Raw genomic sequence first — 26,365 nt, 5'->3', positions numbered from 1 at the left:
CCACCTCCTCATACATCTGTACTGACGGACCTGAAATGAATCTACTGTACCTGCCTCTACTACCTCTGCTGGCGACACGTTCCAGGCACCTGCCACCCTCTGTGTTTAGAAGACTGAGAAGGGATCTGATTGAGACATATAAGATTATTAAACGATTGGACACTCTGGAGGCAGGAAACATGTTTCCACTGATGGGTGAGTGCCGAACCAGAGGACATAGCTTAAAAATACGGGGTAGACCATTTAGGACAGAGATGAGGAGAAACTTCTTCACCCAGAGAGTGGTGGCTGTGTGGAATGCTCTGCCCCAGAGGGCAGTGGAGGCCCAGTCTCTGGATTAATTTAAGAAAGAGTTGGCTAGAGCTCTCAAGGATAGTGGAATCAAGGATTATGGAACGTTTCAGAGAACACCTCTGGGACACCCAGACCAACCAACCCAACCAGCCTGTGGCTCGACACTTCAACTCCCCCTCCCACTCCACAAAGGACATGCAGGTCCTTGGACTTCTCCATCGCCAGACCATAGCAACACAACGGCTGGAGGATGAGCGCCTCATCTTCCACCTAGGAACCCTCCAACCACAAGGGATGAACTCAGATTTCTCCAGTTTCCTCATTTCCCCTCTCCCCGCCTTGTCTCAGTCCCAACCCTCGAACTCAGCACCACCTTCCTAACCTGCAATCTTCTTCCTGACCTGTCCGCCCACCCCCTCACCCCCACTCCGGCCTATCACCCTCACCTTATCACCCTCACCTTAACCTCCTTCCACCTATCGCATTTCCAATGCCCCTCCCCCAAGTCCCTCCTCCCTACCTTTTATCTTAGCCTGCTTGGCACACTTTCCTCATTCCTGAAGAAGGGCTCATGCCCGAAACGTCGATTCTCCTGTTCCTTGGATGCTGCTTGACCTGCTGCACTTTTCCAGCAACACATTTTCAGCTTTGATCTCCAGCATCTGCAGTCCTCACTTTCTCCTTATGGAGATAAGGCAGGAACAGGATACTGATTAAGGACGATCAGCCATGATCATATTGAATGGTGGTGCAGGCTCGAAGGGCAGAATGGCCTACTCCTTCACCTATTGTCTATTGTCTATTGTCTAAAGTTTACACAACAGCCTAATTTACATCAACAGCCATTTTTCACTGCATCAGTCATCTGTTTAAAAAAAAGCACATTTCAGAATTGCAAGGTAGAAACCTCCGCAGTACTTCAGGGATCTCACTTGTGGGCATGCCAAAAGAGATATGATTAAGTGGGATGTGAATACAAGTTGAGCATTTAATTTAAAGATGGCAGTCAGACAACAGGGTTGAGAGAGTGCAGTATAATGCAGGATTGAAGCTCTGACTCTATGTTCTGGTGGTTCAGGTAGATGCTCCTGACATTGGTATCTCTCGATGAAAAGCCAAACCTTCAAGTCAACGTCCCAACTCCCCACACGCAATTAATGCCAGCGAAGGTCCCTCATGTTCTTGCTGTTTGTGGGATCTTGCTATGTACAATATGGCATCTGAGTTTGGAGCAATAGCCACTGCATTTTAGAGACAAAAACAAAAAGTGCTGGTAAATCTCGGCAGGTCTGGCAGCATTTTTAGCTGCTGTATTTCATTCTATTTGAAATGTCATCAGATGCTTCTGTGAAATATACAACCATCCTCTCTGTTAAAATTCTTTGTTCTCAGGCACTTTGGGGCATTTTAAACACCAGGGCTGCAAAGTAAATCCAACTGTAAACTTTATATGTAGATCTTATAATAGGAAGCGCAATGCAAATTTTTAAATGATAGTTACTTGAACAAACTTAAACATCGATCTATCTTATGAGCATTCAACACTGTTCAACATATACTCAAGGACTTCATAAGAAAGAATTACAATGAGTTTATTTCACATCGAAATGTGATCCAACCCAATTTCCCAGAAGCCAGTCAAGAACTTTTCAATAAGAGGGAAATGCTGTGAATGTTGAAAGCTAAAATAGAAACAATCCACACAGAAATATTAAGGGCGGCACGGTGGCACAGTGGTTAGCACTGCTGCCTCACAGCGCCAGAGACCTGGGTTCAATTCCCGCCTCAGGCGACTGACTGTGTGGAGTTTGCACGTTCTCCCCGTGTCTGCGTGGGTTTCCTCCGGGTGCTCCGGTTTCCTCCCACAGTCCAAAGATGTGCAGGTCAGGTGAATTGGCCATGCTAAATTGCCCGTAGTGTTAGGTAGGGGTAGATGTATGGGTATGGGTGGGTTGCGCTTCGGCGGGGCGGTGTGGACTTGTTGGGCCGAAGGGCCTGTTTCCACACTGTAAATAATCTAATCTAAATAAAAAAAAAGAAACAGTTGGAAATGTTGGAAATACTCAGAGGTCTGGCAGTAGCAGTGAAAGGAGAAACAGAGTTCATATTCCGGGCCAATTAACTTTCAACAGAATTCGATGAATAGTTGAGGCTTGTAGGTTTTAACTGAGCACAGAGACAAGGAATTTATGAAGAGTGAAAGGCACAAAAGGAGTGGGTTTTAAATGATAGTTACAGTGCCAGTGTCTCCGGTTCGATTCCAGCCTTGGGCGACTGTCTGTGTGAAGTTTACCCCTACTCCCTGTGTTGGTGTGGCTTTCCTGCGGGTGCTCCAATTTCCTCCCACAGTCCAAAGATGTGCAGGTTAGGTGGAGTGGCCATGCTAAATTGCCCATAGTGTTCAGGAATGTGCAGGCTGGGTGGGTTAGCTATGGGGAATATGGGGTCTGGATGGGATGGTCTTCAGAAGGTCAATGTGGACTTGATGGGCCAAATGGCCTGTTTTCATGCTGTAGGAATTCTATGAAAGTAGAAGTCAAGAGAGATTAAATAACAGAAGGGATGGTGGTGCAAGACTGAAGGTAATGGGACAAAATAGTGGAATACAGGATGGGCCGAGAGGAAATTTGAATGGCAAGATCAGAATTATTACAAATAACCTCCATCCAGCACAGTCAGATCAGTGGTTATGATCTGAATTCAATATGAACTCCAGAGGATTGTAAAGTTTCTCATTGAAAAGGGAAGTGGGTTTTCCACAATCTTCAGTTGATCTTCATTGAAATAGTGCAGTAGCTAGCTAAAGACAGGGAGTGGAGGTTGGTCGGTATTTAAAATCACAGGAAGCCAGTAGCTGGAAAGAACTTTTTCACTTTTATTAACTGTGTCAGTCTACCTCATCAACAAAGTATTTATTTAACATTTCTTATGGTCTTCTTTCGTATCTCATGACACTTTCTCCTTTTGATACGATAACTGCTGTGGTTGTAAAGTAATATGCCATCTCATTGGTTAAGAGTGTCATTACTAAACCATATTACTTAACATCGGAACAGATGAAAGCCATTCAGTCCATTGAGCCTGACTCGCTATTCATAAATGACCAGAGCCAATCAAACACTTTGAAAATGAAAGGCAAGAAAGGAAACAGGCAGGACAATAGAAATTATAGCCCAAAACATGTTTTTATTTGCATAGACTCTTGCAGGACACATGACATTACTGCTTTAAAAGCTGAGTTTGTAGCCTTGAGCAATCCAAGCAGCAACATGCCAGACTAAGGATCTGTACGTAAATTGCTCTGTAACTTCAATTTATCAATTGATTTGCTTTGTCAATGTGTTTGAGATTTTCAAGTAAATCAATAAAATTAAAACGGTGCAGACACTGCAATTCTGAAATAAAAATAGAAAGTGCTGGAGAAACTCAAGTTTCAGCATCACCGGAGAGCGAGAAAGAGCGAGAGAGAGAGGAGGGAGAGAGAGAGAGACACAGAGAGTGTGAGAGAGAGAGAGAGAGAAAGAGAGAGGGCACTACTGTTCTTATCCGATGTAATTCTTCCTTGAAGTATTTTGCTGCTTCTGTTTCTCTCTCCACAGAGTTTTCCTAGCTTTCAGTTTTTGTTTCTAAAGTAGCAAGTTCCACATTTTTTAAGAAAAGAGGTGTGCCTACGTTCCCTTTATTGGATTTGTCACTGGCTGTCTCTGCAGACACGGCCTCAGCTGAACAGGAAAGTGGTTGGGAAGGCACGTGGTGAGGATGACTCAAAGAGTCTGCATTGTGGTTCTACCTGCACCACATAGACTGAAGTGAATCAAGAACACAGCTCACCACCAGCTTCTCAAGGGCAACTAGAAATGAGCAATAAATACTGACCCAGCCAGTGATACCCAGGTCCTAGGAGTGAGTTTTAAAATGGCTGTGGAATGGCAATGAGTAGATGGGTGAGGCAGATCACTCTCCAGTTTTAACAAGGCCATTGCCTTCAAATTTGTTGGCAGAGGAGCTTAAAATTCAGCCAGTGTTCACATTACATTGGCCAGAAATGATTTGGAGCAGTATTCTGAGCAATATTCAATGAAATGTGAGAAACCTAAGGCATGGCAAGCCAGGCCAAAGTATTTCACGGTAATATTATGTTGCAAGCACTATTATAGATGTCACCCATTTTACACTCAGGGAATAGATTTAGCAGTGATTTTGACTCAGTTTGATTTTCCTATCTTCTCTCCCTCAAACATACTTAGATACATATTTCAACTCTGCAGGAAGCCTTGTTGAAATGTTCTGCTGTTTTTTCTTGACATTTCTTATTATTTGGAAGCTTTCTACACCATTGATCATTTTGAATTGTTGAACGGGAACATTTGATTACTTTGTAGCCTGTATTTGCTCAAAGCCTGCTCACACAGGCCCATCATTAAGATTTTTTTAATGTCCTTCTTCTGTCTGCTCTGAGCTATTGTACGATAATGAAGAGTGCAGCTCATTAGTTTAACCAGGTGAATAAAGCAATCAGTCCATGTGGAGATTTGAGGATGAAATTTGAGATTTAGCAATGCACTGAATGAGATTTAAATAGACTTGTTTCTCTTTGTAGACTGAAAACAACAAATGCTGGAGATCACAGTGGGGCAGGCAACATCCATGAAGAGACAGCAAGCTAATATTTCGAATCTAGATGACTCTTCATCAGAGCTGAAGTGAAGTGTGAAGGGACTTTATGATTGTTCCTGTGATGAGTTCCAACTTTTGAGTAGCTTCGAGAAAACTTTAACAAGAAAGAAAACCTCTCCACAGATAGAACGGTTACATTTTCTGCTCTTACAGTGGAACAGATAGTTGTCAGTTTAGGCTGTTTTGAAGGCTTGAACATGTTTTTAACTAGAGACTTTGTAAGCCACAACATCACATTATATATGTTTGCCAGAGCTCCGAACCCCACTATTGAATTCAGTTCAGTGTCAGCCACCCACACAGTTGTCAAGGAGTACAGTGACAATACTCAATACCCCCGCCATAGCGATCAGTTCGAAGGAGGTGTTGCCTCATATAGCAATGGAGACCCAGTTCCAAATGGCAATCAAGCTAATTGAGCTAAGCAACAATTGGGGTGTAACAAAATTGGTTTCAATGTCTCAGGATTGGAAACGAGTAAAGTAGTCAGAGTTCTGACTCATGTGGTAGGACCTTTGTGTAACAACATGTTTAATGCCATCAAACAGCTCGTTGGATTCACAATGTCATCCTACCATCAAGTTATTTTGCCAAAGGGTGGTTTGGGGGCACAACTGCAACCCATCTGAAAAGATTAGATAGTGTGTTAGAGTAATTTAATGACAGTTCAATGCTTAATACCCAGAGGTTGACTGAAAATTTTTAGGCTTATATTGGCCCCATTTGTGGTATTGGGATCACTGCAGTTGCCCACAGGTTGCCTTTTCCTCCCTGTTAACGGGAAAATGCTGGAATCTGTTCTTAGAAAAGCAGTAGCTGGACATTGAGAAAAATGTAATACAATCAAGCAGAATCAACATGGCTTTGTAAAAGAGAAATCATGTTTTATTGACTTATGAATATACCTTGAGGATTTAACAAGCAGGGTGAATAAGGGAAAATCAGTAGATGTAGTGCATTTGGATTTATAAAGGAGTACGTTGCCACGTAAAAGATTACTACACAAAATAAGAGCTCAAGTTGTTGAAAGTGATATGTTAGCTCAACAAGAAGGTGGACTAACCAACAGGAAATGTAAAGGAAGATGAGTCATTTTCAGCTTGGAAAAAATAGTAAATGGAGTCCCAAATGGATCAATCCATGGGCATCAATTATTTACAGTCTATATTAATGATTTGAATGAAGGGACTAAGCCAAAATTACTGGCATTACAAAAATAGATAGAAAAACAACTTGTGAGGTGGCCATAAAAAGTTGGATTTTTGCCATCCTGACATGGGGAAAACATTCATGGGTTTGGGGGAATAGAATTCCAAAACTGTTACCTGATTTCTATTCCACAGATGCAGGAAATATGATGAGTCTTGACTTGAAATACATAAAGCTGAAAATGTGTTGCTGGAAAAGCGCAGCAGGTCAGGCAGCATCCAAGGAACAGGAGAATCGACGTTTCGGGCATCAGCCCTCCTTCAGGAAGAAGGGCTGATGCCCGAAACGTCGATTCTCCTGTTCCTTGGATGCTACCTGACCTGCTGCGCTTTTCCAGCAACACATCTTCAGCTCTGATCTCCAGCATCTGCAGTCCTCACTTTCTCCTTGAAATATATAAAAACTGACATTGTTGTTCTGTGCTGCAGCCTTATCCAACTTTTATTTTACAAAGTTTGGAAATTTTTAATGAGGTGGCTAGGCTTGTGTAAACCCTGTGAGTCAGGTCAGATCATAGCATTTGTGAATAATGAGAAAACCCTGTTTTGAAGCCTGGAACATTTTGAAAGGTGTGTTTAAAAGTGAATAGTAACTTCATATATGTCTTTGGATGCTGTACGATAGTTGACGTTTATTTTAATGCAGTGATTGTGTTGATTAAATTAGGAAGCAACGTGAAAGCATTTCAGATGCACAGGAGCATATTATCTACTGGGAAAAAAATACTTTTCTGTATGACACAAAATTGAGAATCAGATTTTAATAAGTCAGTGAGAAATTGTGCTTTAATCTTTATATTGATTCATAGTTGCAATATCCATTGAGACTTTAAAGCAGTGGAGCAGATGGTTGTCAGTTTAGGCTGTTTAGAAGGCTTGAACATGTTTTTAACTAGAGACTTTGTATGCCACAACATCACATTATATATGTTTGCCAGAGCACCGAACTCCACTGTTCAATTCAGTTCAGTAGCAGCCACCCACACAGTTGTCAAGGAGTACAGTGAGTTTTGTTTCATTTGGCAGATTTATGAGTAGTTAAATGATTACATTTTTTGAAGAGTTTCTTTTAGTTTTTAATTTAAAAGAAGCAGTTTTTTTCCAAGTACAGTTTGACTGGTGATGTCTTTAACAGAATTTGAATTCAATAAAAATCTAAAATTAAGAGTCTGATGATGGCCATTTTCAATTGCCAGAAACACCCAAACAGTTTGCTAATGTTATTTCGTAAATGCGTCCTCCACCCTGAACCCAGTCTGGTCTACATGTGACTGCTGATCCATAGCCCTGTGGTTAACTCTTAACTACCCTCTGGGTAATTTGGAATGGATGATTATTGGCAATAAATGCTGGCCTAGCCAGTAATGATCACATCCCCTGAATGAATTTAAACAAGAAATTAGCTTGCAGATAAAGCAAGTAATTAGGAAGGCAAATGGAATGTTGGTCTTTATTGAAGGAGGGATAGGATATAAAAGTAAAAAAGTCTTCTCACAACTGTACAGGACATTGTTGCAATGACACCTGAAATAATGTAAACTGTTCTGATCTCCTTAGTTCATTAAATATTTGCTTTGGAAACAGTTCAGTTCAATTTATCAGTAAAGTGATGGAAGGTGTCATCAACAGTGCTCTCAAAGCACTTGCTTAGCAATAACCTGATGCCCGGTTTGGTTTCCTCCAGGGACACCCAGCTCCTGATCTCATTACAGTCTTGGTTCTGACATTGATAAAAGAGCTGAATTCCAGAGGCGAAGTGAGAGTGATAAGCCTTGACATCAAGGCTGCATTTGACTGAATGTGACATCACAGAATCCTAGCAAAACTGGAATCGGTGGGTATCAGAGGAAAACTCTCCACTGGTTAGTGTCATACCGGACACAAAGGAAGATGGTCATGATTGTTGGAGGTCAGTCGTCTCAGCTCCAGGACATCTCTGCAGGAGTTCCTCAGGGTAGTGTCCTGGGCCCAACAATCTTCAGCTGCTTCATCAATGACCTTCCCTCCATCATAAGGTCAATCGTTCACTGATGATTGCACAATGTTCAGCACCATTCGCAACTATTCCAACACTGAAGCAGTCTGTGTCTAAATGCAACAAAATCTGGACAATGTCCAGACTTGGGCTGACAGGTCGCAAGTAACGTTCACACCACACAAATGCCAGACTATGAGCATCACCAAAAAGAGACAATCTAACCACAACCCCTTCACATTCAATGATGTTACCATCATTGAATTCTCCACTATTAACATCCTGAGAGTTATCACTGAACAGAAACTCACATAAATGCAGTGGCTACAAGAGCTGGTCAGAGTTTAGGAATACTGGGGCGAGTAACTCCTCTCCTGACTCCTCAAAGCCTGTTCACCATCTACAAGGTGCAAGTCAGGAGCATGATGGAATAGTCCCCACTTGCCTGGATGGGTGCAGCTCCAACAACACTAAATAAGCTTGACACCATTCAGGACAAAGCAGCCTGCTTGATTGGCACCACATTCACAAGCATCCACACCCTCCACCATTGATGCTTAGTAGCTGCAGCAATGCTTACTATTTACAAGATGCACTGCAGAAGCTCACCAAAGATCCTCAGACAGCACCTTCCAAACCCATGACCATTTCCATCTAGAAGGACAAGGGTCACAGACATATAGGAACACCACCACATTCAAGTTCCCCTCCAAGCCACTCACCATCCTGACTTGGAAGTACATTGCCATCCTTTCACTGTCACTGGGTCAAAATCCTGGAATTCCTCTCAAATGGAATTGTGGGTCAACACAGATCAGGTGAATTGTAGTGGTTCAAGAAAGCAATTCACCATCTTCTCAAGGGCAACTATAGGAACACCACCACATTCAAGTTCCCCTCCAAGCCACTCACCATCCTGAAAGGTCAGTAAATGCTGGCCAGCCAGCGATGTCCACATCCGATAGAAATGAATAGGTCAAAAAAACGAAGTTTATAAGATTGGTGCCAGTGATGTATGGTAGATGCTTGAGCAGATTGTGTTTGTGCTTGTTGGCGGTTTCAAAGAATGGGAGACATTCTTAGAGCAAGGTCAGAAAGATTTTTGACTGCAAGGGAGTCAAATGAATAGGGGCTAGCAGAAAAGTGGAGTTGAAGCCACAAACTGTGCAGGCATGATTTTAATGAATGTCTAAGTAGGTTTCAGGGGATTTAAGATGTACTCCTGCTGTATTGTTCTTATGAAGAAACTGTTTAGAGGGGAGAAATTATTGCCGCCCTTGTGAAATTTTCAATGGTAGTACGGTACTATTCCAGTGATTACCAACAAACAACATGAGGCAGTTGTGTTACTGTGGCATCATTTATATTGTAACATACGGTGCCACTGTGTCTCTTCACCAGTTTTCTGAAAGAAACTCAGTCCTTCATGATTATCCACTGAACCATAGCAAAGGACTGATTCTTCTTTTCACTGTGAGAAGGGCAAGGACACAGCCCTTGAATCTACCTCAGCTGAAAGGATTGAATCTCCTGCTGTCGAAGTTACTTTAATCCAGACACTCACCTTCTAAGCTAAGCGGATCACTTTGTCACTTGTATGCAATTATTAAAGAATATTTCACTTCCCCAGGGATCTTCTCCCTTCCTGGGATAATGGTAACAAAGCCGTCAACCCCCAAACCATCTCCCTGCACCTTGCACCCCCCCCCCCCATCCCCACCACCACCACCACCACCACACCTCTCCAAAAGAAATCTACTAAATATCTACCTTCTTCAAAAATGGCACTGGTCAAACTTTGAAGCAAGCATCTAAAGCGCTTCATTGTCAACTCCTGGGATGGTTTCACCTCAAGTGGATATGAAAGATCCCGTGGTCCATTTTGAAGAACTACTCTGTCTGAACGCCACCCCAGCATTCTGGCCACTAATTATCCCTCATCTAACATCACAAAAAACAGATTACCTGGTCACTGTATTGTTTTTGAAAATGGGACCTTGCAGTGTGTAACTTGCTTGCTGAATGCCCTATATTACATCAGCCACAGTACTGCAAGAGTGCTTCATTTGAGATGGAAGAGTGTTCATAGAACACTTTGGGATAACTGGAGTCGGGATGTCATGTTGACATTGTACATGGGGTATGTGTCCTGTTCTGGTCGCCCTGTTATTGGAAGGAAATTATTAAGCCAGAGAGGGTTCAACTACTAAGATGTACCAGGATGTTGCCTGGAATGGAGAGTTTAAGTTACAAGGAGAGGCTGAATGGGCTGGGACATTTTTTATTGGAGTGTAAGAGGCTAAGGAATGACCTTGTAGAGGTTTGTAAAATTGTGAGGGGTATAGGTAAGATGAACAGTAGGTGTCTTTTCCCCGAGGTGAGGAATTTCAAGACTAGGAGGCATATTTTTAAAGGTGAGAAGAGAAAGATTTAAAGAAGAAATGAGGGGCGATTTGTTTACACAGAGAGTGGTTCGTGTGTGGAATGAACTTCCAGAGGAAGTGGCGGATGTGGGTACCATTACAACATTTAACAGACATTTGGATAAGTTCATGAGTAGGAAAGGCTTTGTGGGATATGGACTAAGTGTAGGCAGGTGGGAATAGATTAGTTTGGGATTATGGCTGGGCTGGACTAGTCGAACTGAAGGGTCTGTTTCCATGCTGAATGAATCTATGAAGGCATGACAAGCATTATAATTAAAGCAAGTCTTTATTTTCTTTCATTTGTGTCATCAATAAGTGTGAGGCTTTGGCATTGCAGTGGAAAATACATGAATCTAATAACCATCAGCAACTTAGCCAAACCTCCAGCATGTGAAAGGTTAAAAGTGTTTGGTACAGGAGAGGAAGAGCTGAAAATGTGTTGCTGGAAAAGCGCAGCAGGTCAGGCAGCATCCAAGGAACAGGGGAATCGACGTTTTGGGCATCAGCCCTTCTTATGCCCGAAACGTCGATTCTCCTGTTCCTTGGATGCTGCCTGACCTGCTGCGCTTTTCCAGCAACACATTTTCAGCTTTGATCTCCAACATCTGCAGTCCTCACTTTCTCCACAGGAGAGGAAACAATGCAATAAGGAATGGGCATGTTCCACAAGCTATAGTAGACTGAGCAATCTTCTCTTGGAAAGTAAATAACATATAGAGAAAAATATTTCCCAGGCTTCTGAAATGGATAAATCATGTGTGGAGTTTCTCACAAAGCAATGGATTAATAATAACCTGATTCCTTTGCATTTAAGGATGACAGTCATAAGGAATTAGATTTTTCTGCAGTAAAATGAGTTTGATTAAATTAAATGCGCCTGGAGAGGGGAACGCTCCCTGGGATCAGCAGAGCAATCACCGCATGTCATTCCTGATGGCACGAGCTCTCTGAATGCTTTGAAGTAACGCTGACTCGCTATTTAGTCCTTGTTGCTGATGACAGGCTGTCTGTATTAATAAAAAAAGGTTCTTCTTTCAAGAAGCAATGTAGTAAATATACACATGGAAACGTTTACTTTACATCATTATTTTGAGTTGGCTGTTTGCCATAGTTCATGAACAAACATCTCTGATTCTGTTCAATACATTATACGTGCACATATACACACAGATACTCATAGATTTTAAGCATGAATATATACTAACGCACTCACAGACACACACACACATATAGTTACAGACTCACAAAGAAACAGAAAAACACCTACATATACTCACAAATGTAACACGTACTCGCATATATGGTAATATGCGCAAAGCACTCAAACATTGAGATACAAACACATACGAATACAAATGCAGTTACATACATACATACACAAATTCACATAGACGCACATACATACTAATACACACACACAGGGCAGTAAGGATGGCTCAGTGGGTAGCATTGTTGCTTCACAGCACCAGGGATCTGGGTTTGATTCTAGCCTTGGACAAATGTCTCTGTGGAGTTTGTATATTCTCCCCCAGGCTGTGTGGATTTCTTCTCGGTGCTCTGGTTCCCTCCCACAGCCCAAAGATGTGCAGTTAGGTGGATTGGCTGTGCTAAATTGCCCATAGTACCCAAAGATATGCAGGTTAGGTGGGTTAGCCATGGGAAATGTAGGGTTATGGCGATAGGATGGGTTTGGGTGGGATGCTGTTTGGACGGTCAGTGTTGACTTGATGGGCTGAATGGCCTGTTTCCACACTGTAGAGATTCTACGATTCTACTTAGAATCAAGGTGCATATGAAGAAGCTTACAGTTAGTATTTAAAATTAGTTGTAAAATACTAATAGATATCTAGCCAATGTGGCTGTCCAACTCGGTAATCTGCTTTTACTAACAACTTACTGAGCAGCCCAGGCAGTGGCCCAGCTAAAATTGACCTGCCTGCCCATCTTCTTCATGAAATAGCCTGCCAGCACTCAAAAGATTAAAATAAATAATTTCAAGCATTGTCTCTTCGCGTTTGTCTGTTTTGTCTGTCAGTTTGGTTTTATTTATTCAGTTGTTTGCGTAAAGTGTTACACAGCTTGAAAGTTGCAGTATCTGGAATAAAACAGGAATTAAAGAAAAATTGGCAGCTTTGTGAAGGATGTTTGGAATAGAAAGGGTACTTTGAGCCCAATTTTTAATGACACTAGACTGGATGACATCAAGGCATCTATTAATAGTATTCGTATCCACAATTAGGGCAAGAAAATAAATCAGCCCTGGATCCCACTCTCTATTCATTGGTGATTCCTGTTAATATCCTGGAATTAGAGACAAACATTTGAGTGGTTAGATAGTGACAAGATTAGGCCAGGCTAAACTGCTCCCCAAGGTATACAACCCTTCCTGAGCATTCATTGTAGACTTGAAGTTGAAAACGTATGCCACTGAGAATGCATTAGTAACTATATTGAGGAATGAGTCAGTATAGAATGGGAGAATTAGCAATTGAGTTTTGTTCACTCATAATCCTATGGAATTCATTACCATAGAAAGTGGCTGAAGTCAAACCATTATGTGCTTCCAAGAAGGAGGTAGATATAGCTATGGCTATAGATAAGGCTAAAGGAGTCAAGAGTTTGGATGGACAGTGGATGGGGTATTGAGCTCAGTGATCAGCCATGATCATATTTAATGGAGGAGCTGGCTATGGGGGTCAAATGGTCTGTTCCTGCTCCTAACCTCTGTGTTTCTACCGATGTTGCTGTCTGGAACGCATCCATGAACCATTGCAAACCATTTAATGTAGGTTCACCTGCAATGCTATTAGGGAGGGGTTAGGGATTTTGACTCAGTGACACTGACAGAATTCCCAGTTTTCAATTTGATTCCTGGGGAACAAAAATTTTGATGGATCAATAGTGTATCAGTAACATGTAGCTAACCTTCTGCAAAGACCCTTTGTCTGTGATCGGCAGGTTTGGAAAGGCTGGTTAGCTCAGTTGTTGAGACGGCTAGAGTGAGATGCAGATTATTGCCTGCAGTATGGGTTCAATGCCTTTATAGCCTGAGGGTGACATCGTTGAAATAGCCATAACTAGCAACCCTAACTAAGAGGGAAAGCATATTCATGAGGGAAAAATCAGGCTTCTAATACCCAGTACATATTTAACCACAATCACTTCAACTGCATGACAGAAATGACACATACTAACAGCTCCCTCTGTATATCCAGGTTGGAACGTGCATTTTTCTTGCTCTCTCATCATTTAAACTACTGTCTCTGAACAAACTGACTGACTGTTTCCATTAGTCCCTTCTCTGATTTCCAGTGGCTTTGTCTGCCAGGCATATCTTTTATATAAAACAAATGTGGCGTATTCTGTGTCAGGTTGACTTGACCTTTTAGAGATTTAATCAGCCAAATCTTGCATATATTCCTCAGGATTATTGAGTTGCATAATGCTCAATTATTCAATCTGCACTAAAACTCAAAACTAGAATCAAAAGATTTCAAAGGTCACCTCCTTGCTTGCTTGAGACTGTGAAATGTAAATAAACTATTTCTCAGGCTTAGAAATAATTTGCTTTTGATATTAAGTCCCAGCTGTCTAATAGAACTAGTTAGTAATGATAGAGAGGAAGAAAAAAATGGTTTAGCGTGTCAGTTTTGATTTTATTTATTAGATTGTCTGGGCAGTGCGTTACATTATTTGGTAGTACAAGACTCAGGATTGAGTTCCAGTGGGTCATTTTGCTGTCAGGGTAAAATATGACCTAAACAGTAGAGCCTGACAGCAACGCATCTGTTCATCTCGGTCTGTATTTCAAGTCAAATTTTCACCTGCCTCTACTTAAAGACATTTAATGCAATCTCATTAAATATGAGGTGTGTGTGGAAAAAGAGCCCTATAAACTGTGGAATCCAGGATTATTCTTTCGTTTTAAAGTACTATTTAATTGCTTAGAGCGTTGCTCAGTGCAAATACGAAAGAACTAATTGTTCCCACTTTCTAACTCCTCATTTCATGTATCTATATTTGTTTCCAGCTGCTAGACCACAGGTCTGTTGAAATCAATTTTACAACACGTCAGCAGGCCTATGATTACTCATGACAGTCCTATGCCACAACTAATCGACTATGGTGTCCATTTCTAAATGAAAAGCAAAAAAAATTAAAAGCTTCTCCACAGCAAGCCAGCGTCTGTAGACACAGCAAACAGTTTGAAGTTTTGAGCATGGAGATACAAATTGCTTCCTTGGGCACTGGTAATAAATCTTGATGCCAGCAGATTATTTGGCCATAGAAAATGTCATGGTGGCTCAGTGGTTATCACTGCTGCCACACAGCACCAGGGACCCGGATTCGATTCGACAAATGTGACTCCATTAAGACCCAGGATCTAAACATATAAGTTTAACTGTGGATCCACCATTAATGTGAACCTTGGCAGTTGTGAACTGAAGTCACTGATCATGTGCCAGGGATGACATTTAAGGCTTTTCTTGTCTCTACATCTCATGTAGGTGCTGGCCATTTTATCTCAGTACTAAGGGAGACAGCTAATATGCCAACCGTTACTGAAATAAAGCATGGTTGTATTCCTCAAATTGTACCTCTAAACCGTTAGTGGGTGCACTAATTGGCTTCTGTGTTACTACATGTTGTTGATCAGCATAGACCACTTGAACCAAAAGGCATTTTTCAGTACTGTAGGCTACTAGATTACTATTACAACAGTAAAGCACATGTCAAACGTACTTCATTGTCTGTACATGATGGTGGCAAAGTAGGACACTTCAGACAGAACTCGTCCATTTCCTTTTCTCTTGTTCTCTCTTTTCTCTTTGCTTTTGTGTTTCCTTTCCTTCTCTCAGACTGGCGTGATGGTCTCCCAGACTGGCGTGATGGTCTCCCAGTCTGGCTTGGTGGTCTCCCAGTCTGTGATAGTGATCTCCCAGTCTGGTGTGGTGGTCTCCCAGTCTGGCTTGGTGGTCTCCCAGTCTGTGATAGTGATCTCCCAGTCTGGTGTGGTGGTCTCCCAGTCTGGCTTGGTGGTCTCCCAGTCTGTGATAGTGATCTCCCAGTCTGGTGTGGTAGTCTCCCGGTCTGGCTTGGTGGTCTCCCAGTCTGGCTTGGTGGTCTCCCGGCATGGCATGGTGGTCTCCCAGCCTGGCGTGGTGGTCTCCCAGCCTGGCTTGGTGGGCTCCCAGTTTGGCCTGATGGTCTCCCGCTCCTCGGATGCTTCCTGACCTGCTGTGCTTTTCCAGCACTGCACTCTCGACTTAAGATTCTGTACCTAGGTAGTTGTATCTAAGATGGAACCTTGTATGTTGATGTGATACACTTTTCACTGTACTCCTGTACTTTTATACTTGAATGTAAATTATTATAAACTGAAAAATGAAAATAAAAAAATCGAGAAAAAGAGATCAAAGTGCTTTGGGATGTCTTTAGGTTGTTAAAGATATTTGAGCTATCATGAATTTCATTTTATTCTAGTTAGCAGGCAAGCTAGGAACAAATTTTAAGAGTTACTTGATACTTAGAGTCACTGAAAGTTGCTAAGTTCAGATTAGTTGTTTGCTTCACAATTTGCTTGGAATTCTAGCGATATGAGAAAGTTTTAGAAAAAGGCACAAAGACCTGAATTCTCAGCCAGAATCTTGACTTTCACTTATCCACCATGCTTCCAGCTGTTTTGTTAAGAACACTTGCAGATATACCCTTGATGGACTTTGTTCTTTTTAATTCATGCACGTGATTTATGAGAAAAGAGAGACCTGTTCTTTACCTGCATTGATTCCTGTGTTGGGAACATTCTGGGAGTTCATGAGGCTCCTACAGAATGCTCCAATGCTACCAATACTGCAACAATATTTTAAGACATTGTGAATTGGAATTGGTAGAATATAATGTGACAGAGGCTCGAATTGTTTGCAATAAATCTTGTTATTTTTGTGATATCCATATCATTGGTATATGCTCAGAATTTTGGTTTTAATATTGTTCTCCTTTCCCAATCCCCTCATTAGATACAATTTTTAACATACTTTAAATACAATTAATACAAGTTTTAATACAACTTTAACAATTGCTTTGGTTTCTAAAAAGCAAATTCCTTCATCAACTAATCACAAGCGTTGTATAAATCCAAATTTGGTTAAATATTAGAACCAAGTAAATTGCGAACATATAATAAACTGAATGACTGAGGTCAATGCTGCAGATGTTACATCAACCTTCTTGAGACTGGCCCTGATACAGTCCTTGGCCATGCACTCAGATTCTTCAGATACCAGTTTGGGGGAAGTATTCACAGAGATCTTTAATGTCTCCTTACTCTGGTCTGAAATCCCCACCTGCTTCAAGGAGACCACCATCATCTCAGTGCCAAAAAAAATCATGCAGCGTGCCTCAATGACTACTGCCTAATGTCTCTGAACTCCATAATTGTGAAGTGCTTTGAGAGGTTAGTCATACCTCACATCAACTCCAGCCTCCCAAATTACTTTGATCCTTTGCAATTCATTCATTGGTGCTCCAGGGCCATGGCAAACACCATCTCCCTGGCCCTACACTCCTGCCTGAAACACCTGGATAACAAGGATACCTACACCAGGCTCCTACTTATTGACTACAGCTACAAGTTCAACACCACAATTCCAAACAAACTCATCTCTAAACTCCAAGACCGAGGTCTCAGCTCCCTCTTGTAACTAGATTTTTGACTTCCTGACCCATAGTCCACAATCAGTAAGGATAAACAACAGCAGCTCCTCCACCATAATCCTCAATATCAGTGCCCCACAAGGCTGCATATCAGCCTCCGCTATGCTCCGTATACACTTGTGACTGTGTGGCCAAATTCTGCCACAACTCCATTTACATGTTTGCTGGTGACACCACTGTTGTAGGGAAGGTCTCAAACAATGATAAGACAGAATACAGGAAAGAGATTGAGTGCTTTGTGGCCTTGTGTAAAGACAACAATCCTTCCATAAATGTCAGCAAAATGAAGGAGCTGGTCATTGACCTTAAGAAGTGGAGTGGAGGGCACAGCCCTGTCTGTGTCAATGGTGCTGAAGACAAGATGGTCAAGAGCGTCAAGTTCCTTGGAGTGGTGATCACCAACAATCTGTCCTCGTCCACCCTCCTCCACATAAGGATGTGTAGGTTAGGAGGATTAGCCATGGGAAATGCAGGGTTATAGAAATAGGGTGGTGAAGGGATGAGACTGGGTGGGATGCTCTTCAGAGAGCCCGGATAGACTTGTTGGACTGAATGGCCTGTTTCCACACTGTAGGGATTCGATAAAATATAGCCTTAAAATGCAAACAAGGAAGAACATTGCTTTGTACAAGTTGTAACCAAACAAAGCCTGGCTAGAAAGACTTAACTGAGAAAGAAACCCATTGACATACAGTAAAGATGTTAAAATATCAACTCCGTATTTTATCAAATTTTCTTTTTCAGGCACTCTGACATAAGGCTGAATAGAGTTGGTCTATGCCTGTAATGTTGAATGGCTTAGTGGTGAATTTACGGCTGCTTTTCCACAGCAACTGGTCTTCTTTAAACAACAGTTCAAAGAATGATAGTTTACATCTTCTTTAGAGACTCATTTCCTAGTTTCATCTGGTTTGAAATTGCAAAGCTTGTCAATGTTTCCCAAGCCAGTAGAAATAAAAACTAGGAAAGTCAGAGATTGATTTCATCTCCATAGTAATACTGATTCATAATGAGCTTGTCTGGAAATGAGCTAATTGTGTCTTTAATTATTCTGTTTATCAGGATCTAGATTCCACATTACGCCTATAGGAGCCTTGTATATATTAGACGTACAGAACGAGGATGGCCTGTACAATTATCGCTGCATCACACGGCACAGATACACTGGTGAAACGAGACAGAGCAACAGCGCCCGGCTCTTTGTGTCAGGTAGGTCTCACTGCCATGTTCCCGCGTGGATCCATGCACCAAGTGACCTCATTCTGTTGTGTTATGTAGTAAAAATGAACAAATTAAAATTATATAGGAGAGAGTGTAAAAACGAAAGCTTTGCTTAGATAATTGCAGAAATCAAGAAATTAGAGCAGGAGCTCATCAAGCCTGCTCAACCCTTTAATGCATAGAACATCGAACATAGAACATTACAGTGCAGTACACACCCTTCGGCCCTCGATGCTGCGCTGACTGGTGAAGCCAATCTGAAGCCCACCTAACCTACACTATTCCATTATCATCCATATGTATGTCCAACGGCCATTTAAATGCCCTTAAAGTTGTGAATCTACAACTGTTGAAGGCAGGGCGTTCCATACCCCTACTACTCTCTGAGTAAAGAAACACCTTTGACATCTGTTCTATATCTATCACCCCTTAATTTAAAGCTATATCCCCTCTTGCTAGCCATCACCATCCGAGGAAAAAGGCTCTCATTGTCCATCCTATCTAACCCTCTGATTATCTGATATGTCTCAATTAAGTCACCTCTCAACCATCTTCACTCCAACGAAAACAGCCTCAAGTCCCTCAGCCTTTCCTCATATGACTTTGCCTCCATACCAGACAACATCTGAGTAAAACTCCTCTGAATCATTTCCAAAGCTTCCACATCCTTCCGATAATGTGATGACCAGAACTGTACACAATACACCAAGTGAGCCGCACCAGAGTTTTGTACAGCTGCAGCATGACCTCATGGCTGCAAAACTCAATCCCTCTACTCATAAAAGCTAACACACTAGATGCCTTCTGAACAACCCTATCAACCTGGGTGGCAACTTTCAGGGAACAAGGAATTGAGTTAGATGATTAGCTGTGATCATATTGAATGGCAGATTTGGCTTGAAGGGCTGAATAGCCTATTGCTGTATTTCTATATGATCATGGCTGATGTTAGGCTCCAAACCCACCTTCTTTCCTACTCCCTATGTCACTTAATTCTCTAGAAAGCCACATGCAAAATTTCATAGGATCAGTAAGATTAGAAAAGTAAACGTGTGACTTGAAGTCTAGTCGAGGTGAAGTTGGTTCTGGGTCATGGGCATTGATAGCAGTAAGGTGGAAGGTAGATCTATGCTGTTGGGATAGTCCAGAGAGAGGCGGGTGATGCTAGAATTATTAGAACACATTGTTTATAGAATCTGTGAGTGATAGAGTCAGTCAGCATGGAAACAGACCCTTTGGTTCAATTAGTCCATGCCGACCATAATTCCAAATTAAAATAGTTCCACCTACCTGCATTTGGCACATATCCCTCCAAACCTTTCCTATTCATGCACTTATCCAAATGTCTTTTAAGTGTTGTAACTGTACTTGCATCCACCACTTTCTCCACACACGAACCATTCTCTGTGTAAAACGTTGTCCCTTATGTCCTTATTAAATCTTCATCCTCTCACCTTAAAAATATGACCCCTAGTTTTGAACTACCCGACCCCAAGGAAAAGACCTTTGTCATTCAGCTTACCCATGCTGCTCATGGTTTTAGAAAGTTCAGTAAGATCACCCCTCAACCTCCTATGCTCCACTAAAATAAGGCAAAGTCTTTCCAGTCCATTTTTATGTCTCAAACCTTCCATTCCCAGCAGTATCCTGGGAAATCTTTTCTGAATCCTCTCCATTTTAATAATATCCTTCCTATAACAGGGAGACCAGAACAGGGAATAACATCACCACAGGAAATGACATCATCAACCCAAAGAAACCCAAATATATAAATAAAAAGCAGGAATTTTCAGTCGTGCTTCATCTGAAGCCCACTGAAGATGTTACCTGGTAGGTTGATGAAGCATCTGGAAATGAACCTTCCAGCTCAGTGAGCAAACCTACATCCAAAACCAGAACTAAACATAATACTCCAGAAGAGGCCTCACCAAAGTCCTGTACCATCTCAACATGATATCCCAACTCCAAGCCCCCAAGCCAGGAATCATAGAGTCCTTCCAATGTGAAAACAGGCCCTTCAGTCCAACAAGCCCTGCAAAGAGTATTCCTCCCTCAACCATTCCCCATTACACTACATTTTATCCCTGACTAATGCACCTAACCTACATAGCCCAGAGCACCCAGAGGAAACCCACACACACACGAGGAAAATGTGCAAACTCCACACAGACAGTCACCTGAGGCTGGAATTAAGCCCGGATCCCTGGCACTGCATAGCAGCAGTACTAACCACTGAACCACCGTGCCATCCGAACTGTCTGCTTCCTGTCTGCCAAGCAGTTCCCTATTCATGTCATTACATTACCTCCAATACCACAAGCTTTACTTTTCCTTACTAATCTCTTTTGTGAAATCTTGTCAAAAGCCTTTTGAAAGTCCGGATACACAACATCTACTAATTCACCTTTGTCCACTCTACTGGTTGCATCCTCAAAAAATTACAGAAGATTGATCAAGCATGATTTCCCTTTAGTGAATCCATGCTGACTAGGACATATTTTGTCACCACTTTCCAAATGCCCAGTGATTACACCCTTAATAATTGACTCCAGCATTTTCCCCACCACCAACGTCATGCTAACTTGCACATAATTCCTCATTTTCCCTCTCCCTCCTTTTTTAAAGAGTAGGGTGGCATTAGCTACCCTCCAGTCCATTGGAACTCTTTCAGAGTCTACAGAATGCTGGAAACTAATCCCCAATGCATCTGCTATTTCTAGGGCCACTTCCTTAAGCACTCTGGGATGCAGAGCATCAGGCCCTGGGGACTTATTGGGTTTTAATCCAATCAATTTCCCCAGTATGTTTTATTGACTAATACGGATTTCCCTCAGTTCCTCATGCTTGAACCTCTGTCCCCTAACATTTCCTGAAGGTTGTTTTGTGAAAAAAGATGCACAGTATTTGTTCAACTGCCATTATTTTGTTGTCCATTCTGAGTCTAACTGCAAGGGACTTACATTTGTCTTCACCAGTCTTTTACTCCTCATGTACCTGTAGAAGCTTTTGCAGTCAGTTTTTATATTTTCCGCAAGCTAATTTTCATATTCTATTTTCCCCTTCTGAACTATACCCTTTGTCCCCTTCTGCTGAATTCTAAACTTCTCTTGGGTATGCTATTTTATTCTGGCCGATAGTTATGTTTCCTCTTTGGCTGTAACAATGTCCCTTTGATTTCTCTTGCTAGCCATGGTTGACCTCTCTTTCCTGTTTTGGCAGATAGGGATGTACAATTGTTGAAGTTTAGCCATGTGTTCTTTAAATGTCTGCCATTGTCAATCCACCGTCAACTTCTTGAGTATTCTTGGCCAGCTTATCCTAACCAATGCATGACTCACACCGTCAAAGTTAGCTTTCTTTAAGTTCAGGTTCCTAGTTTCAGATTTAGTTGTGTCACTCTCCATCATAATGAAGAATTTTACCATACTATGGTCAATCTTTCCCAAAGAATTTCATGCTACAATGTTGCTAAATAATCAGCTCTTATTACACAAGACCCAGTCGAGGATGGCTGGCTGTCTAGTTGATCCCTCAACATATTGGTCAAGGAAACTATCCCTTATACATTCAAGGAAGTCATTCTCCATCGCATTGCTATCAGTTTGGTTAATCTAATCAATATACAGATTTAAGTCACTCATATCAACTGCTGTACCCTTACTGCATGCTTCTCTAGGTTCCTGTTTGATACAATCTCCAACCTCACAAATAGCGTGGCGTGTACACAACTCCCACTTAAAGTCTTGTCTCTTTGTTGTTCCGTAGCTCCACCCATACAGATTCCATATCTTACAGGTTAATGTCCTCTCTTAATATTGTGTTAATCTCCACCCTAACACATAATCCCACCTCCCTTTTCTATCCATCTTTCCTGAAAATTGAATAACCCTGGACGTTGAATTCCCATGCTTAGTTGCCCTGGAGCCAAATCTCTGTGATCTCAATTGCATCATATCCATCGATCACTGTCTGTGCAGTTAATTCATCTACCTTATTACAAATGTTCCTCACATTGAGACACAGTGCCTTCCGGGTCATTTTCTTTTTGGCATTTATTGCCCTTTTAGAATCATGGTGTAATGTGGCCCTTTTTGATTTTTATCTTTGGTTTCTCTGCCTTGCACTTTCACCTTCCCCCCTCACCGCCTTTTGTTTCTGTCCCCACTTTATTTCCCTCTGACTTCCTGCATTGGTTCCCATTCCCTGCCAGATTAGTTTAAACCCTTCCCTACAGCAGGAGCAAGCACTCTCCCTCGAACATTGGCAGAGCGTCCAGTTTGTACTGGTCCCACCTCCCCCAGAACTGGTTTCAATGTCCCAGGAATTTGAATCCCTCCCCCTTGCGCCATCCTTCAAGCCACATATTAATCTTAGCTGTCCTACCATTTCTACTGCGATTAGCACGTGACACAGATTGCCATCCAGGATTACTACCTTTGAGGTCCTACTTTTTAGTTTAACTCCTAACTCCCTGAATTCAACTTATAGGACCTTATCCTGTTTTTTTTACCTCTATTGTTGATGCCTATATGCACCACGACAACTGGCTGTTCACCACCCCCCCCCCCCATGACAAAATGTCCTGCAGCCACTCCGAGGCATCCTTGACTTTTGCTCTAGGGAAGCCAACACACCATCCTGACCTCTCATTCGCGGCCGCAGAAATGCTTATTTATTCCCCTCCAGTTGAGTGCCCTCTCTGCCACTCTTCTTCCCACCCTTCTGTACAGCAGAGCCAGCCACGGTACCATGAACCTGGCTGCTGTCACCTTCTCTGCTGAGCCATCTTCCCAACAGTATCCAATATGGTGTATCGGTTTTGGAGGGAGATGACCGCAGGGGAGCCCTAAACTACCTTCCTACTCTTCCTCTGTTTGTTGGTCAACCATTCCCTGTCTGCCTCAGTAATTCTTGCCTGCAGTGTGAACAACTTACTGAACGTGCTGTCCACGGTTCCCTCTGCCTTGAGGATGACGCATGGTGAATCCAGCCGCAGCTCCAGAGCCATCAAGCGGTCAGACAGGAGCTGCAGCTGGACACACTTCCTGCACGTGAAAGAGTCAGGGACATCAGAACAGACAGGGATTTCTCATATCGCGCGGGAGGACCGGGGCACAGGTCCTGCCATGACTTAACTCTAAAGTTAACAACAGCAGCAAAGCAAAAAGAAAATAAGAGAGAAGAAAAGCTACTCACCAGCCATTCACCTGCTGCCTGTGACTTCACATTTAAACTTCCTTGTGGTTGAAATGCCGCTGGAGGTTTACGTGTAGATTTAAAGTGAATTACGGGCTTCGGTGAGGAGGATGATCAGTAGCTGCAGGATGCTGCTCCTCTGACTGTCTTACCTCACTGCTGATGACCCTCCTCATCGAAGCCCGTAATTCACTTTAAGCCTACACTTAAACCTCCAGCGGCACTTCAACCTCCAGCGGCACTTCAACCACAAAGCAGCCCTTCTCAAAATGGCCGCTCCAAATCTGGCCACTCCCCTACAGCTTGTTTTTCTTTTATTCACTCCTGGGCAGTGACAGAGATGACTCCTCTGAAAATCCTGCAGAGCAGTGCCCCCTGTTAGTAATAACTTCAGCCAATAGTGAATTTGTGAAAGCCAAAGTAACAAGAACATATTGTAAGACAAGGACAAATGTTGCCAAGAATAGCAAAGTGAAATGCTCTAACAGATTTATGATACTTTTAAGAATGTCTTGTTGTTAACAGATATAGGTGTGTAGTTTACAGCACAATATCTAGCTGCTTAACAAATTTGTGAAGGAAAAAAAAGCAAAAAAAAATCTGGTCAGAAGAATGCAAGGTGGCCCTTGAGAAAGGAAAGGTACCAGGTTTGGCTGCCCTTTATTCTTCCAGGATTCTCAAACATACTATTAATGCTAGTGACTTTGGGGCATGTGCAGTCTAGTTACAGGATGGTGAGCTGACAATGTGAGTACAGCAATTTTCAGCTGGTTACAGATTGCTGATTGGTTTGTAGAATAGTGACCAGTAGTAGAATGACAACTACCTGATTGGCCTGTGTGTAGCTAAACAGCGTGTAAGTGTGAATGATACAATGAGGCACTGCTAAAACTGTTGGGGACACTATCCTTAATATGAGAATTACAACTAAGATTACATTAGGTAGCTCTTTTAAAGATCTTGTTCAGTGAAGACAGAGGATTTCTACTAATGGTTTGGCTGAGGTACATCTCTCAAGAAAACCATTCACCTCAATTGTAAATGGATATGCAAAATGGCCACTCTGTATCCCTAAATAACAAAATGTCTAAAATTTCTAAGTCACACATTGTGACAGAAAGCATTTGAGACTTTTCAGTAAGACAGAGAGAATATGGGTGGTTGAAAATTCAGTCAATGCCTCATGTTTGTATATGTATTACAATGGGCTTCGCTTAAAACCAATTGAGTATTTGGCTTCAAGAGTCCCAGCCCCTAGAAGAACAAGTGTACCAAACACATCAGAACACCACCTCTGAGTTGCACACCATTCTTAATTGGAATTATCTCACCATTCCTTCGCTATGGCTTGGTCAAAATCCTAGAACTCCCTTCCTGAAATCACAGAGGGTGTCCCCACATCACAAGTCCTGCAGAGGTTCATAAAGTGACTCATGGCCACCTTTGCAGTGTAGTTAGAGATGCACAATAAACACTGGCCTGTTTGGTAACATCTACATCCCATAAAAGAATAAACAAAAGCGGCATTAAACTGCATTTGAGATGAATGTATAAATTGTCATGACCTCATTTGACAAAGCAGAAGATTTGATGAGTGATCCAGTTAGCATCTGTGCAGTTTGGCACTGAGCTGATGTGTCTGATTGACAACTAGTCACAGAACATAGCACATAGAACGCTACAGCACAGTACAGGCCCTTTGGCCCTCGATGTTGCGCCGACCTGTGAAATTAATCTGATGCCCATCTAACCTACACTGTTCCATTATTATCCATATGTATGTCCAATGCCCATTTAAGTGCCCTTAATGTCGGCGAGTCTACTACTGTTGCAGGCAGGCTGTTCCACACCCTTACTGCTCTTTGAGTGAAGAAACTACCCCTGTCCTAAAGATCTGTCCTAAATCTATCACCTGTCAATTTAAAGAAATGTCCCCCCTGTTAGCCTTCACCATCAGAGGAAAAAGGCTCTCACTGTCCACCCCATCTAACCCTCTGATTATCTTATACATCATCCATACTGTCACAAGATTATCAACTACTCCTGACAAAAAGCCATTGATCTGAAGCTTTTCCTATTTTATCTCTGCCCTTATGCTGTCAAAATAGTATTTCCAAAGTTTTATGGTTTTATTTCAAATTTTCAGTATTAGCAATGTTTTTGCTTTTGTTCACTGTTGGGAGACTTTGTTGTATGCATAACAATGACTCTAATTGAAAAATAACTGTTAAACACCAGCAACTTACACTTACATTGTTCCAATCCCTGTGGAGACTGATATTTTGTAAAAGATAGATGAAGTTCCCAGCAATTGATGAAAGATTTCATTTTTAAAAATGTTTACTTTTATAAAGAAATTAAAATAAAATAAAATAAACATTGATCAAACATTAATCAATGGGCAACTTATAAGAAAAGGTGTGCTTTTACGTTAACTATGTAATACAACTGAAATTTGTTTTGCAAATATGTAGCTTTTCAAGAATAGACTCACCTTCACTTCCAGTTCTCTAGTGGGGATTCACTTCTCCAGGTCAAAGTGTCTTTTAACAATTGTTCGACTCAGCCCAAATTTTTCTGGGTACAATTATCACCAGCAAGACCAGCCTCAACAACTCTTTAAATCTTCAAGTATGCCTACCTTGAAGAAGTTT

At 41.9% G+C, this 26,365-nt stretch overlaps 1 protein-coding gene across 2 annotated transcripts in view; it reads left to right on the top strand.

Annotated features, from left to right (window-relative positions):
- Nucleotides 1-26,365, top strand: part of LOC140486476 (cell adhesion molecule DSCAM) — a 693,577-nt gene that overhangs the window by 378,508 nt on the left and 288,704 nt on the right. For both annotated transcript variants that reach the window (XM_072585696.1, XM_072585695.1), the window contains exon 4: nucleotides 18,357-18,503. In XM_072585696.1, the coding sequence (XP_072441797.1) occupies nucleotides 18,357-18,503 (147 nt within the window). The remainder of the gene's footprint in view (nucleotides 1-18,356; nucleotides 18,504-26,365) is intronic.

Source organism: Chiloscyllium punctatum, chromosome 15, assembly GCF_047496795.1.
Source record: "Chiloscyllium punctatum isolate Juve2018m chromosome 15, sChiPun1.3, whole genome shotgun sequence".
NCBI lineage: Eukaryota > Metazoa > Chordata > Chondrichthyes > Orectolobiformes > Hemiscylliidae > Chiloscyllium > Chiloscyllium punctatum.
This window is presented reverse-complemented; position numbering and strand designations above follow the sequence as displayed.